The sequence below is a fragment of the Martes martes genome, assembly GCF_963455335.1.
Source record: "Martes martes genome assembly, chromosome: 4".
In the NCBI taxonomy this organism is placed as follows: domain Eukaryota; kingdom Metazoa; phylum Chordata; class Mammalia; order Carnivora; family Mustelidae; genus Martes; species Martes martes.
Genome location: NC_137891.1, coordinates 148,769,642 through 148,784,913, shown reverse-complemented (window position 1 = coordinate 148,784,913; position 15,272 = coordinate 148,769,642). Strand labels below are relative to the sequence as shown.

Here is a 15,272-nt window from a genome sequence, read left to right as displayed (position 1 = left end):
AGATTGCTAATAAATTTTAGGAATTTAATTTTCTAATTTCACCAATGTTTTGGGACACCTTTGGGAATAACTACAGGCGCCTTGACATATCACGAAATTCAGAAAATTACTGTGCTGTGGGAGATGCCTGGCAGAAACAGGTTAGCGCTTCTCCAAGCCAGGCTGGTTCTTGACAGTGGGAAAGGGAGCACAAGCAACCAACTGAGATGCTCCAAGACTCACCAACAGTGGCTTTCCACTAATTGCTGCTGACTCGCTAGCCTGCACGCTCTGTGCTATGGGACTAAATCTTGTTCACTGTATTATTCTGTGTACTGACCATACAAAAGAGGCAACAAACAAACAAGACCAAAACACCTCCTACAATTCAGCAATTAACCCCCCCACCCAGGGACGCCTGGGTGGCTCAGTTGGTTAAGCCGCTGCCTTCGGCTCAGGTCATGATCCCAGGATCCTGGGATCGAGTCCCGTATCAGGCTCCTTGCTCGCCAGGGAACCTGCTTCTCTCGCTGCCTCTGCCTGCCTCTCGGCCTGCTTGTGTGTACTCTCTCTCTCTCTCTGGCAAATAAATAAAATCTTTAAAAAAAAAAAAAAAAAAACCCAAAGCTCTGTTGAACAAATGAACAAAACTGACCCTGTGTTGTCAATGGGCCGAGACCACAAGTGGCCCAAGTATTATACTTTCTATCACTAGAAAGCAGAGAGCATCATATCCTATTGGCCGTTACTTGTTAGAACCCACTGTCCTCTAGACCCGGGCCTGGGTGCTGGGGACACCATGATGCACAGCAGACACAGTTACTGTGTCCTGTGCCTGCGGGCACATAGGCAGCTCGGATTCCAGAGGCACACAACCGCCCATGCATCCCAGGAACTGCCAGGTTGCTTCATACGCCTTCTCTCTTCCTCTCTCCTGCCAAATTCCTACTCTTATTATGGGGCAGGGTGGGAGGGAGCCTTAATTTAGTTTGTATTATGCATTTTTATATTATAAAATATTTCTAACATCCAGGAAAGTACAAAGAATGATAAAACAAACCCCAGTGTACCTGTCATGCTACTTTTTCAAGTCTTTCTAACGGGGTCAAACTTCTCACATCCTTCTACAACGTACTTTTTTTCATTTATCTTTTGTTCTGAGATTTAGCCACATTGATGCGTGTCGATCTCATTCATTCTTAAAAACTGCAGATTCTGTGTATGAACACACCGCAATTCACGTCTCTTCTCCTGATGATGAATATGCAGTTGCTTCTGAGTATTTGCTCTTGTAAGCATTGCTGCTGCAGTCATATTCTTCTATGTCTTCTTTTGTATTTGTGAGTTTCTCTAGGACCACACATCTAGGAGTGGAACTGCTAAGTGGTAGGGTATGAGCATCTTCCAATGGCTCCCATTTGCATACCGCTTACATCCCCACCAGACACACAGAAGTTTCCACTGCTGTGCACATTCTTGACAACTCTCGGTATTAACGTTTCTGATGCTCTGACTTAAGAGTACGTCATTCCTGTGCTCAAACCCTCCAGTGGCTTTGCACTCATGAAAAAGCTGAAGTCCTCTTTGTTGCCAAGATTCTACATAACTTACCCCTGCACTCTGCCTCTCTGACCTCATCTACTAGGTCCCCTTCTTCCTCCTGCCCAGTCACACTAGTCTCTGCTGTTCTCTCAGCATACTGAGCCAACTGTCTGCCTCAGGGACTTTGTGCTTACTGCACCCGCGGCTTCAGATGCCTTCCCCTTAAGTATCTATGTGGCTTGCTGCTGATTCCTCCAGGCCTTTACAGTAAATTCACCTCTTAAATTTTTTTTTTTTTGAATTTCAAATCCCCCCACCCACCCAAACTTTCTGTCCTTTAAATTTTTCACCTTGGCCTTTATCACCAGTATATTTTTTTAAAAGATTTTATTTATTTATTTGACGGAGAGAGAGAGAGATCAAAAGTAGGCAGAGAGGCAGGCAGAGAGAAAGGGGGAAGCAGGCTCCCTGCTGAGCAGAGAGCCCGATTCGGGGCTCGATCCCAGGACCCTGAGACCATGACCTGAGCCGAAGGCAGAGCCTTAAACCACTGAGCCACCCAGGCACCCCACCACTAGCGTATATTATCTGACTTTTCTTACGTATTTATTGCTAAGCTCAGTAGATTCTAAACTGCCTCAAAACAAGGATTTTTGTCTGTTTTCCTCACTGCTCTGTCTCTGGTGCCTAGAATAGTGAAGTGCTCAATATTTGCTGAATTAACTGAATGAATGAAGACAAGCCCATTTGGACATGCTAGCTAAAATGATGAGCACAATATAATATTTTGTTTTGTTTTTATTTCCCTGATTACAGGTGGGACTCAGCATCTTTGCATGTTTTTGTGGGCCATCTGGGTTTCCTTTTCTGTGAATTGCTCATTTTCCCCCAGAACTTATAACTGGTTTTATTCTCGTAACTGGTAGAAGTTCTAAACATATTCCTGCTTTTCATCCTTTGTTGCTTATGAGAATTGCAAATATTACCTCTGGTCTGTCGCTTATTTATCTTTTTTTTTTTAATTTTTACTTTGCTTATGGTTTATTTTGTGGTGTAGAAAGTTTATATTTTAGTTTACATGCAGTCAAAGTCACCAATCTCTCCCTCCAATTCTACAGAGTGATGCTTCTGTCACCTTTTTCCAGACCACTGCCTCCACTTCCCTGCCAAGGCCCAATCTTCTCTTCTATCAAGCTCTTTACCTATATGGTACCTCCTTTTTCTTAACCATGTCTATGAGCCCATGAGGCTAATAGTGTTGTGAAGGAAGTAAGCTTTGGGTTCAAATCCTGACTTTGCCATGAGAGGCAGCATACCAGAGTGGAGAGGGGTATCAGTTAAGAGCTATGGTGCTGATCTGAAAATCGAGCTCAGCTACTCACCAGCTACATGATCTTAGGCATGATACTTGACCTCTGCGTGACTCAGTGTCCTCCTCCTCATCCATACAATGGGATAATAAGAGTAACTGCCTCATAACATTCAGGTGGTCATGAGGATGAAGTGAGTTAACCCAGGTTCTCCCCCAATGACAGGGACACACAGTTTGCTAGTGTCATTTTCATGGCTAAGTCTGTGACTGTGGGCGAGCTCTGCCCCCCAAATTTCCATTTTCTCTTTTGTAAGACAAGGCTACCCCAGAGTGGGGGAAATAAAACTGTGAAACAGTAACACGGGGCTGAGCTCTTGGCACTTGGCTCAACAGGTGTTCGTTCTCTTGTTTCTCTCTCCTTGGGAGTGGAGACTATGACTGCATCTTTGAATCCTCGGTCTGTAGCACAAAACAGGGTCTTCAAAAATTGTTGGCGTGCCTCCTCTGTGCCGGTGCTGATGGCATGGATCACTCAGACACACGGCCCGTCTCTCAAGATCTCAGGCTAGAAGAATGAATGAGAGAGCTGGAGAGAGACCACCTTGACAACACTTAGACGAGAGAGATGGGCCAAGGCAGGATGTGTGCGCGGTGCCCCCTGGTGCTCCAGGCGTGGCACCGACATCTGGCTGGGGCTGCTGGTGCTACCAGAGAGAGGAGCCAGCTGGGAGGCACCTCTCCTCAGCCTCCCCGGCAGCCATTCCCCTTTCACTGGCTCCAAAGACTAGACATCCATGCCAGGTGATGAAAAGGTTCTGTAGCTTAAAATCATCAAGCGAAAAGAATAAAGATGGGCTTTATGGAACACTGAGCTAGTTCTAGTTTGACTTTTTTAGTTTGGTTTCCTCACAGGGAAAAGAGAGATAATCACACTTGATCTAGAGTCTTGTTGAAAGGACTAAACAGTGAATGCAGTCATTGGCACACAATAGATGCTCATGAATTCCTTCTCCTCTTATAATCAACGTACGTACAAAATATGCAACATATTACTTTAATACTTATTTAGGACTGAGCATACATTTTCCTGAGCCTCATCGAGCTTCGGCTTCCTCGTTTGAGAAATGAGGATAATGACATCTACCCCCAGAGAACTAAAGGTGACCATGCACACAGTCTTGTGCAGAGAACCCGCACACAGAAAGCACCCAGAGCCATTGGCTCTCTTCTCTTCTTTCAAACACAGAAGGCCACGGTTGTGGGAGTCCTTGCCCTCAGGAGCACTGGGTGGGGCCTCCCACCTTCCTTCAGACAGCAGGGAGGTCAGGGCTGACAGTCATCCCCCCGCCCGCTGCTCTTACAGACTTCCAGTGCCACTGGCTGAGTCCCATGGGGAGCCAGCTCATCGGAGCGACAGCTGGGACTCGGCACGCGAATGAGTAAGTGCGAGAGTTCCTTCCCCACACTTCTCCCCACCATCAAATCCTTTGGAGTTAAAATCAACAGTCTCTTTTTAGAGTGACTTAATTCGTCTCAAGTTTGTAGTGTCATTTGAAGACTTTGAAAACACATACTAATTACTTGTCATCACGGCATTCCAGTAACACAGAATTGCGTTTCCCCCAAAATGTTTTGCAAAGATTGTTAGAAGAGCTGAATAAAATGTCCCATGCCCCGCCAACAGTACCCTTTTCCAACTTTTCAGGCAACCCACGGGCTCACCTGGATTCAACTGGTACATGGTAAAGAATCAAAATGATGCTATACGTACCATAAAGATCAGGATTGCTGCGGATATACAGCCGCACGAAGTTTTTCCCCGGTATTGGCAAAAGAGACCCTTTTATCCTGTCAAAGACCTGGAAAATTACACAGCAGTAAGTCTACTGAAGACTTCTTTAAAGTTTAAAAAATTCAAATACTGCAAAACTGAAACACTATTATTACAGCTCTTACAATAAGAGTATTTTCAAATGCCAACCTTTACTTTTGTAAGACCATATTCAGGATACAAAAGCTTTCACGTCATGTGACTGTTCAACCATAAAAGACAAAAGTTTCTACTACCAGTGAAAAGAAAGGTAAAACTGGTTTACAAACCTGGTAAGTGTCTACGTCAAAGAACGTTTGATAGTATTCAAATGTCCAGAAGGGGGAGCTTTTCTTCTGTCCAGCAAGTAACTGTCAGAGGTAAAATAAAATGTAATGAACACAGAAGTAATTTCCTTATATCAGCTACATAGACACTAGGAGCTGATCTAATGGAAAATCAAGACGCATGGAAGACGGAGCTCTTCGGCATTCATCAACTTTGCAACAGCCGTGCCCAGCTCAGCCTGATAGAAAACAAGCGTCCGTTTTTGAAGTCACACCGAAAGGTTTCAATTCCTGGTCCGTCCACCAGGGAGAGACTTGTCAAATCACTAGACTCTGTTCTCCCGAAAAAGCACCGTGAACAAGCTCCCCCTTACAAGATTATAGGAAGGACTTGCTCAGTTCTATATAATCTGTATCAGGTACAGTAACATATATACACATAGATACACACGAACATGTACAAACCTCCTCAAGATTCTTACACTATCACTACCTGAATTCTCAAAAAATCTATCTACTGAATTACTCTCACATACTAAAAACTTAAAATATACTCCTCTGATAACAAACACACACACACACAAAAGAACCTAAAAAAAACGAAAAAAGAACATTAAAAAAAAAACCCACAAAATTCCAATTTAGAAGAGGCACATGAGGGCACATCAGTCCCAACAGCACCTATTCGACGGCAGAATGAAGGCCCCTTGCCACTTCAGGTCTTTCATGAGGAGTCATACAGCACATGGCACAGATGGCCTATGAGGAGTTCTGCATGACAAGGGAAGGTGCTCCAGGTAGGTATTTTTTGTTCATTAAAAGGACAATTTTTTCATAATTTAAGTTGCCCAATAATGGCAGTGGCCGCTTTCCATGGTAACGAACAGCCTGCTTCTGGAGGTATTCAAGTGCTGTCTTTCTGACATACCACAGATGGCATTTATATCTTGGGAGGGAAGCTGAAACAAAGGAAACTGAAGTTTCTTTTGAACTCTAGTATTGACTGATCTAGTATTGATCAAGATATTGAATTCCACATGTTCTATAAGTTAGGACAAGGAATTCAGTATCTATCATAGACTATTGGTAACATCTTCCCAATTCCTAGACGAATTAAGATAATGGATAGAATGTTTCAGTTTTAAGATTTCTTTCCCCTTACACATTTCTCAAACTTTTGATGCCTGCTGTTGCTCAGTGTGATGGTTAATTTTATGTGTCACCTTGCTAAGCCAAAGCACCCAGATATTTGGTCAGACATTATTCTGGATGTTTCTGTGATGGTGTGTTTGGATAAGGTTTACATTTAAATTGGTAGACTTTTGGAGTAAAGCAGATTGCCCTCCACAATGTGGGGAGGCCATAGCAATCAGGAGCAGGCCTGAACAGAACAAAAGGGGGACCTCTCTGAGCAAGAGGCACTTCTCCAGCAGACTGCCTTTGGACTTCCTCTGCTATACCAGCTCTTCCTGGATCTACGCAGAATGTCTTTGGACTCAAACTCCAACTCCTTCCTGAATCTCAGCCTACGAGCTACTTTTATCAGATTTTGGATGTACCAAGCATCCACAATCACATGAACCAATTTTTTAAAAACAAACCTCTTTCAGGATACCTGGCTGGCTCAATCAGTTGAGGGTCCAACTCTTGATTTTGGCTCAGATCATGATCTCATGGGTTGTAAGATCAAGCCCCGGGTCGGGAGTCTACTTGAGGATTCTCTCCCTCTGCCCTTCCCCTCACTTGTGCACTCACGTGAAATAAATAAATATTTTTCAAATATTAAAATAAATATGGGGGTGCCTGGTCAGTTAAGCATCTGCCTTTGGTTCAGGTCATGATCTCAGGGTCCTGGGATTGAGCCCTGCGTTGGGCTCCCTCCTCAGTGGGGAGTCTGCTTCTCCCTCTGCCTCTCCTACTTCTCATGCTCTCTCTCTCTCAAATAAATAAAAATATTTTTTAAAAAATTAAAATAAATAAATAAACCTATTTCTCTATAAATATACAATGTATTGGTTCTATTTCTCTGGAGGACTCAAATTAATTGTGTATACAGAGGCAAGTTATTTAAACTTTGTGCCTCAGGATTCCCCTTTGTAAAATGAAGATAAGAATAGTTCCTGGTATACGAGTTGTTTTGAGGATTCAATAAGATGATCCAATAAGGAACTTTAAATGGTGTCTGGCAGCTATTAAACACAGAATGAATACCAGCTATTGTAATGATAATGATGACAATAGTCAACATTGCTATTTTCTTATATTTCAGATGAGGAAACCCAGTTGTAGGGAAGTTCAAGTACCTTACCCAAGACCACATAGCTATTACTACTGGCTGGGCCAGGATTCAAAGTTAGGCTCCTAGGCCTAAGATCTTTTTTTTTTTTTTTTAAAGATTTTATTTATTTGACAGACAGAGGTCACAAGTGGGCAGAGAGGCAGGCAAAGAGAGAGGGGGAAGCAGGCTCCCTGCTGAGCAGAGAGCCCGATATGGGGCTCGATCCCAGGACCCTGAGATCATGACCTGAGCCAAAGTCAGAGGAATAACCCACTGAGCCACCCAGGTACCCCTCCTAGGCTTAAGATCTTGCCACAGTATCTAGTATATAAGGATATTTAATTTAGCATAAACTTCAATACTTATTTTGATATTTCATGGAGTTCCAGAAAGACCACCTGGCACCCAAGAGCTAAACTATTTAATAAGCCTCTGGACTCCATGCTATAAACAGGGTACTCCTCTAGGGTATTACAGTCATGACTGCATTTATAAAATATTAATAGAGGGATGCCTGGGTGGCTCAGCTGGTTAAGCCGCTGCCTTCGGCTCAGGTCATCATCCCAGGGTCCTGGGATTGAGTCCCACATCAGGCTCCTTGCTCATCAGGGAGCCTGCTTTTCTCTCTGCCTTTCTCTACCACTCTGCCTGCTTGAGCCTTCTCTCTCTCTCTCTGACAAATAAATAAATAAATAAAATCTTTAAAATATTAATAGAAACACTACTTTCCAGAACACACCAATAGTACACACAGAAATAAATCTTTGTGATCAAAACCAACCCCCTAATATTTACCGTCCAACCAGATATAGAAACCTAGAGGTCTTCCTAGAACCCTCTCTCTCCCTCACCCCTTTTCCCACCAAGTCCTATTGACCCCACCCCCCAAACCACCTGTGTTCCAACTCTAGTTCTGGCTTCACCACTTCTAGCCTAGACCACCTCCAGGGTCGCCTACCTGGCCTTCTGGCCTCCAGTCCATCTCCTTCCAATTTATACCTAAAAAGGCCACAGTATCCTTATCTTTAAATTTAGCTGGCCATATCATCTAAAATCTTTCAGTAGTTCCTGATAGCTTTCAGAATACAATTCCCACTCATTCGATTGGGTCCGTGCCGAGCCAATGTGGCCTCATTTTCTGTCTTCACCTATACTTTTCTCCCAATGTAAGTGAAGATGGGAAAAATGCTGTGTGTGCCATGTTCTTCTCTGCCTCTTTGGCTTTGCCAAAACAGTTCGCTTTGCCTAGATCACCCTTCCCTGCCTTCTTCCCTTGGCCACCTCCTATGCTGGTGCCAAGACTCAGTTTAGGGGTCACTACCTCCCCAATGCCCTCGCTCTGCTCCCACAGCCCCAGTGTCCCCTCCACCAGCACACTTCCCATGGGTAACAATGGCCTGGGTGCCTGTCTGTCTCTCCCCCTACCCCCACCCCAAGGCAGAGGACATATGTGATCTATCTTTGGGTTGTCACGGCCCGGCACTCTGTGTGGCACACAGGAGACAGTGAATAAATGCATGAAGAAGCTTTTAAAACATTAAAAGGAAAAACCAATTTCAAAGGCAAGTTCAAACCTCAGTTTTGTCAGAGTCATCATTTCCCAGCAACTCATCGTCCTCTTCTCCCCCTGAGCCTCTAGGGAGTCCTGGTTGGTGTGTCGGGCTCTCACTAGGACCCTCGATGTGTATCGTAGTGGCACCTGGGTTTGCTGCTGAAGTGGCTGCATCACCGAATTCTGAAAGCAATCAGAGGCCTTACCCACACTGGAAATGCTAGACTTTTCATTTAAAGGCAAGCTGTTAACAACCCCCGCTTTGCTATAGACGCTACTTGATACAAATGGCAAAAGGCTCTGAAGAAAAACTCATCTAGAAATCAAGCTTGGAAAAAGGATTACAAAGGCAACACAATTTGGAGTCAGACCTGGATTTTAGTCCTTGCTTAGTTACTTACTAACGAAATGAGCTTGAGTAAATAACCCAATGCCTATAAGTTTCGGTATTCTCATCTACGCAATGGGGAGAACAATACTTATCTTCAGAGAACAGTATCTTCAGAGAATTTGGGGAAAGTTAGAAATCTTACCCAAGTCAAGTCCTTAGCTGAGTGGCTGGCCCACAGCAAGTACCCAATCTAAACCTCTCTTCTTTGATTCAAGGTCAAAAAATTTTAATGGAAGTTATTTTTTCCAAGAAATCCTAAGTAATTACCGTGGAAAACATAGGGTCAAAAGTGAAAGTAGAAATCACAGAATAAATATCACTCACAGTCCTGCTCTATAAAGGCAAACACTAATAATTTTTGGTATGTTTCCTTCTCTCTACACAGTGAATCCATAGAGTCATGCCAGTGATGAACATTCATTCATTCAACAAATATTTACTGCACATCTACAGAGTGCCAAGTACTGATCTAGGATGTGATACTATATAAACAATTTTGTATCCTGCTCTGTCGACTAGAGATTATAGAAAAAATGATTTTTTCATTTTATATCAATCTTTACAACAATCATGTTCAAAACTACAAAATCTTCCATCAGCTGGGAGGTGGAAAGAGTAGGAAAGACTGTTAAGTTGGACATTTGGGGTGTTTCCAACTTTTCATTACAAAAATAACACTGTAAGAACTGTCTGCAGAGAAAAAGCCCTTGAGTTATTACCTATGAACACTGATCACTGCAATCACCAGGACAAAGGGTATAAACCACTCATAAGGCTCTTAAGCCATAGTGATAAATTGCTTTCCAGGGGCGCCTGGGTGGCTCAGCGGGTTAAGGCCTCTGCCTTAGGCTCAGGTCATGATCCCTGGGATCGAGCCCCGCATCGGGCTCTCTGCTCAGCGGGGAGCCTGCTTCCCTCTCTCTCTCTCTGCCTGCCTCTCTGCCTACTTGTGATCTCTGTCTGTCAAATAAATAAATAAAATCTTTAAAAAAGATTTAAAAAAAAAATTTGCTTTCCAAAAGAACCTCAACTATTGATAACCACCAGCAATGATGGAGACTTCCTGTCTCTGGGTATTCTAACAAACTTTATTTAGCTGCTCTTGAATAAAACTCAAGGCAGCTCTGAACCCTGGAAGGATTAAGGAAGAATACCGGCAGGGCATTATTATAAAACTACAAAGCACAGGGGCACCTGGGTGGCTCAGCTGGTTGTGCCTTTGTGCCTTCAGCTGAGGTCACAATACTGGGGTCCTGGGATAGAACCCCAGTTGGGATCCCTGCTCAGCTAGGAGTCTGCTTCTCCCTCTCCCTCATTCCCCTGCTCGTGTGCTCCTTCGCTCGCTCTCTCACATAATTCAATAAAATCTTTTTTAAAAATTAAAAAATAAAACTACTAGCATAGCACGAATCCTACAACTGGCAGTTTTGTCAAGTGCTTCAACAGCCTGATGCTAGTTTTTAAAAATTACTTAAAGGTATTATTCTTCCAGAGAGCAACGCCCTAAGGACTGGATCTCTCTGTGCCTACTTTACGATCAGGAATTCTAGTTGATTTATAAAGAAGCAGTTTTGTGTGCCATTCATGCTGGTCTTTTTAACATTGCTTTAAGCTTATTGCAGTATATGTACTGGGATTTTTCTGTAAAATAGGTGTAATTTTCTCTGAATACAGGTATGTGACAATAAGAGAAGTTGCTTGCATGCCAGTTCAAATTGTTCTATATAAAAATGCTGTCAAAAGATACAGCTAGGTTATCCTGGTACCTTTTTTTTTTTTTACTTGAAATGTTAAATCCTTTATAAAGACCATAGCAGGAAAACCGTGTACTTCTTTTTCAATTGCTAAAGATAAAATGTTTGAAAATTTTAATTTGCTTTTATGTGTGCTGTCTCAAAATATGGGGAAATATAACAAATCAAAACTAATTTTTCATAGGTAGCCATTACATTTTTTAAACTGTTTCAATGCCAATGTATGTTCTACAGAAGAGAATGGTTCTAGGATAACTAGATGGGGATGGGGCTCTAGGATAACTAAGCCCACTCTTACTATCTTTCACCTATGTAAACAGTTTTAGGGCAAGAACCAGAACGACTAAAATTAATTAGGTGGCTGGTGTGTAACAATTAGTCAAACCTCAGTCTGCAATGTTAGAGCAGCACGGTGCTCTGGAGTGAGAGGGTCCTTTGTTTAAGTTAAGACTAACACTCCATGACGTTGGGCAAACACCTCTATATCTCTGAGTCTCTGTTTCTAAAATGTAGATAACACCTATCTTACAGAGAGATTTTGGGGATGATATGAGATAATAATAAATAATGTCATAGCTATCATTTGTTGACTGGACAGAACACTAACATTTAAAAAGATGGTCACAACTGAGGGAGTCAGACAGAGGAAGATACACTTGTCTCATATTTAAAAAGCAGTAGTTCAGTGGGGAGAAGGGCATGCCAGAAGGAGGAAGAGAGCGTCACTTGAGATGGAGAAAGGACAAAGATGTTCAAAGGAGGATGATGGGGTGCCTGGGTGGCTCAGTCATTAAGCATCTCCCTTCAGCTCAGGTCATGATCCCAGGGTCCTGGGATCGAGCCCCACATCAAGCCCCACATCAGGCTCCTTGCTCAGCGGGAAGCCTGCTTCTCCCTCTCCCACTCCCCTGCTTGTTTTCCCTTCTCTCACTCTCTCTCTCTGTCAAATAAATAAATAAAATCTTTTTAAAAAAATAAAAAGGAGGATGATAATTCCTCTATTTGAGGGGATTAAGAAAGGCTTCTCAGAGAAGATGCCACACAAGGACAGTCAGAGGTGGGGTAGGGATGGCATCGTGCACAAAAGGCATGTGAGGAGCAAGAACCAGAAGATGGAGAATGTGTGCCCTGTTTGAGAAACAGCAGGTAGCATGGTTTGACTGGAATATAGCGTGTGTACCTCTCACTGTCCACATGTAAGGCTCCATATGAGTTATTCGTGTCCATCCCAGCTCCTTGAGGGCAAGCCTGGTGTGTTCTTTATTTCCGTCACCAACATTTTCTGCTTCTACATGCTGGCATATCCTGGCATACGCTCTGTGTGGTCTCTGTTCCTTTTCTGACACAATGTCTCCCACCTGAAGGGTCCTGATCTCCACTTTCTCACCTGAACTACCATCTGCCTCAGGAAAGCCTTTCACGACCCCCACAGCATCCTGTGTTCTCTTCTAAAGAGCAAAATCCTAAACACCATTTACCCATCCTCTGTGATTTGGCTCCGGCCTCATCTCTAACCTCCCCTTGTGCTAGTGTCCCTGGCCGTCTGTGCTCTGGCAGATTGGCCTTCCTTCAGTTACTTAGGAAAAAGTCAAACAAACTTCCTCCCTCCTCAGGGGCTTTGCATATGCTGTTCTCTACGCTGAACTTTCTCCCACTGTACTCAGAAAGGATGACCAAGGAGGGCCTCTCAAATGAACTGAGATTGGAACAGAGTGAGGGAGCAAGCCCCATGGCTATCTGGAAGAATTCCCAAACAGAAAAACGGCACAAAAGAAAGAGTGTACTTGGTGTCTAGCAGGGACAGTGACAGGCCCCTGTGGGAAGGGCAGAGAGAGAAAGGGCAAGAGTAGCAGGAGAGGGGATCAGAGGGCATGGAGGGCTCCTAACGCAGAAAAGGCTCTGGCTTCCATACCTAGTGAGATGGGAGCCACTGGAAGGTTCTGAAGGAATGACATGATCTGACTTAGTTTTAAAGGACTACTGACTGCAAAATACAGACTGCAAGGAGGCAAGGGAGGAAAGCAGGAAGACCAGAAGGAAGGTAAGGGCTATAATCCACACAAGAGGGGATGGTGACCTTGAGCATGAGGAGAGGCAGAGGTGATGAGAAGTGGTTAGATGCTGGATGTATGTTGAAGATGGAGGTGTATTTCTCTTTAAACATCCCATCTCTTCCTCAGATAACATTGGCTGTGAAGCCAGGCTGCCTGGGTTCAAGCCCTGCTTCACCACCTGCTAATTATGTGACCATTAGGCAGCTTACTTAATTTTTCTGTGCCTCAGTTTCCTTGCTGGTAGACAAGGAGAATAAAATAACTATTTCCTAAAGTTAACATAAAGATCAGATGAGCTAAAATTTGTAAGGCAAAACAGCGCCTAATATACATTAAGTGCTGTGCGACTGTTTGCAAGACAAATAAGCATTTGTCCATCCCTAGTCTAGGTCAGGCTCCAGGTTATGAGTGATGAACTGCTCCTTCAGCACTTTCATAGCTTGTGGATACATATTTAAGTGATCATTTACCAAATTAACGGCTCCCCCACTAGATTGAGAGCTACGTAGGGAAGTGAACTGTCTTGCTCACTCTTCTATCCCTGATAACTAAAAAAACTGCCTGGTTCCTAATCACACTCATAAGATATTTACTATTTCAATGAAGGAATGACCTGATCACCTTTCACCATGATTACCTTTTTACACTTTTATCTACTCCAGCAGGGTAGAAAACTTCTCTTTTATCTTTATATCTCCTGTATCTAGTAAGTTCGAAGCACAAAGTGGGGGCTCAGTAAATGTCTGTTGAACTAAAGCAGTAACTCTATAAACGTTTTTTGTAATCACTGTGTTCAATTAATGATGTTACCAATCTAAAGGGCTACTTGGCAAAAAAAAAAAAGGACAGCAGGTGTAGACAAATAAAAAGACCTGGATGTGGCCGACATTGTTTTACCAAGATGTTTGAAATAATCTTCTTAAATATAAATGCCAGTCTATCAATGAAAACCCATCCCTGTGACTGTGGAAATAACTGATCATAAAAGGTGGGCACCCAGCTGATGTACCTTCAAACTGCAAGTCATCTACAGCTGCCATTCAGCCAGTGGGTCTTCTCCCAATTAGTAAGAAGAAAATGTGCAGAGATCTAAAAAGGAAAAATAAACAAACTTCATAGGATACCAGAATAAAATATATGCAAACAATTCTTGTTTCACTGTTAGAAATGGTACTGATTTCCCCCGCCTCATTTTTTTAGTGGGGTGTGATACGTCCTGTATAAAGACAACCATTTAGCATCAGATATTATAAAACTGTCATAAAGAAACTAACCCCGGGGGGTCCAAAGATTCCATCCAATATCACTCACTCTGTGAGTGTTGAAGAACCAGGTACAGACTGGAGATGTAAGGGTGAGGACGGGGAGGCTACAGTCCGAGAGATGGTCATGAGGGCAGTGAAGAGCAAAGGCAGTTCAGCCTAGCCAGTGGTTAAGGGCACAGGCTCTGGGGTCAAACAGACCTGGGTTTGATTCCCGATTCTGCTTCTCCTCGCTGTGTGATTGTGGGCTCCTCGGGGCCTCAGTTTTCTCATCTGTAAAATGGGTTCGTAATGGTACCTACTCACAACGTGTCGGAGGCCATTAAATGAGACAGCGAGTGTAGGGCGCTTAGTGCACAGCCGAGCAATTAGTAGGTGCTGGAGTCAGGGCCACCCTGCAGCCTGGGACACACTGAACCCCAAGCAGGTCTGGGAAAGAGCTGCCCAAGAAGCAGAGGCAGTGTTTTGGGGGAGGAGCTGGGCCGCAGCTCTCCAGGCGCGCAGGAGATCGCGGGCCCCCTCTGTCCCGGGCGGGCCGGCAGACCCTGCCGCCTCACCTCGGGGGCCTCGGAGTCCAGCGGGTCCTGGGAAGGCTCCGACTCAGTTGCTCCACGTACGTTCGTGCCCTGCCTAGTTGCCGGAAGCCGGAGATCCGGGAGGCGGGACTTCTCCGCCTCCTCCGGGCAGAGCCCCGCCTCCTTAAAGAGACCGCAGCACCAGGACACGTTGTGGTCCCGGACTCCAGAACCGCACTCCTCCCTTACCTCCCCACCCCCCGCGCTCCGTCGAGGCTGAGGTTCGGGTTCTTAAAGAGACAGACGCCGCCACGTCCCGTGGGGAAACTGTGGGGCAGGGGAAGGGGGTGGGCGGCACAGAGAATCCTCAAGCGTGTGGGGTCTTCTTCCTGTTTATCTATACCCTTTTCTTTATTGAAATATAAAATAGTATAATGAAGGACGGTTGTCAACAGGCAAAAAGTCATCAATATTCCTCGCATTCTTTTTTGGCCACAAAAATTTAATTAACCGGTGATGGAGCGGATTAGTCAAAT

At 44.1% G+C, this 15,272-nt stretch overlaps 1 protein-coding gene across 5 annotated transcripts in view; it reads right to left on the bottom strand.

The window, feature by feature from the left end:
• YIPF1 (Yip1 domain family member 1) overlaps positions 1–14,899 on the bottom strand; it is a 38,604-nt gene extending 23,705 nt beyond the window's left edge. For 2 of the 5 annotated variants that reach the window (XM_080801550.1, XM_080801553.1), the window contains exons 1-5: positions 14,779–14,891; positions 13,969–14,048; positions 8,783–8,943; positions 4,934–5,014; positions 4,605–4,692 (exon numbers count right to left, since the gene is read on the bottom strand). In XM_080801550.1, the coding sequence (XP_080657676.1) occupies positions 4,605–4,692; positions 4,934–5,014; positions 8,783–8,943; positions 13,969–13,999 (361 nt within the window). In that variant the 5' untranslated portion in view covers positions 14,000–14,048; positions 14,779–14,891. Of the gene's footprint in view, positions 1–4,604; positions 4,693–4,933; positions 5,015–8,782; positions 8,944–13,968; positions 14,049–14,422 lie in introns of all 5 variants that reach the window. The other 3 variants (XM_080801552.1, XM_080801554.1, XM_080801551.1) reach the window with 3 other exon arrangements.
• Between the last annotated feature and the right edge of the window lie 373 nt (positions 14,900–15,272).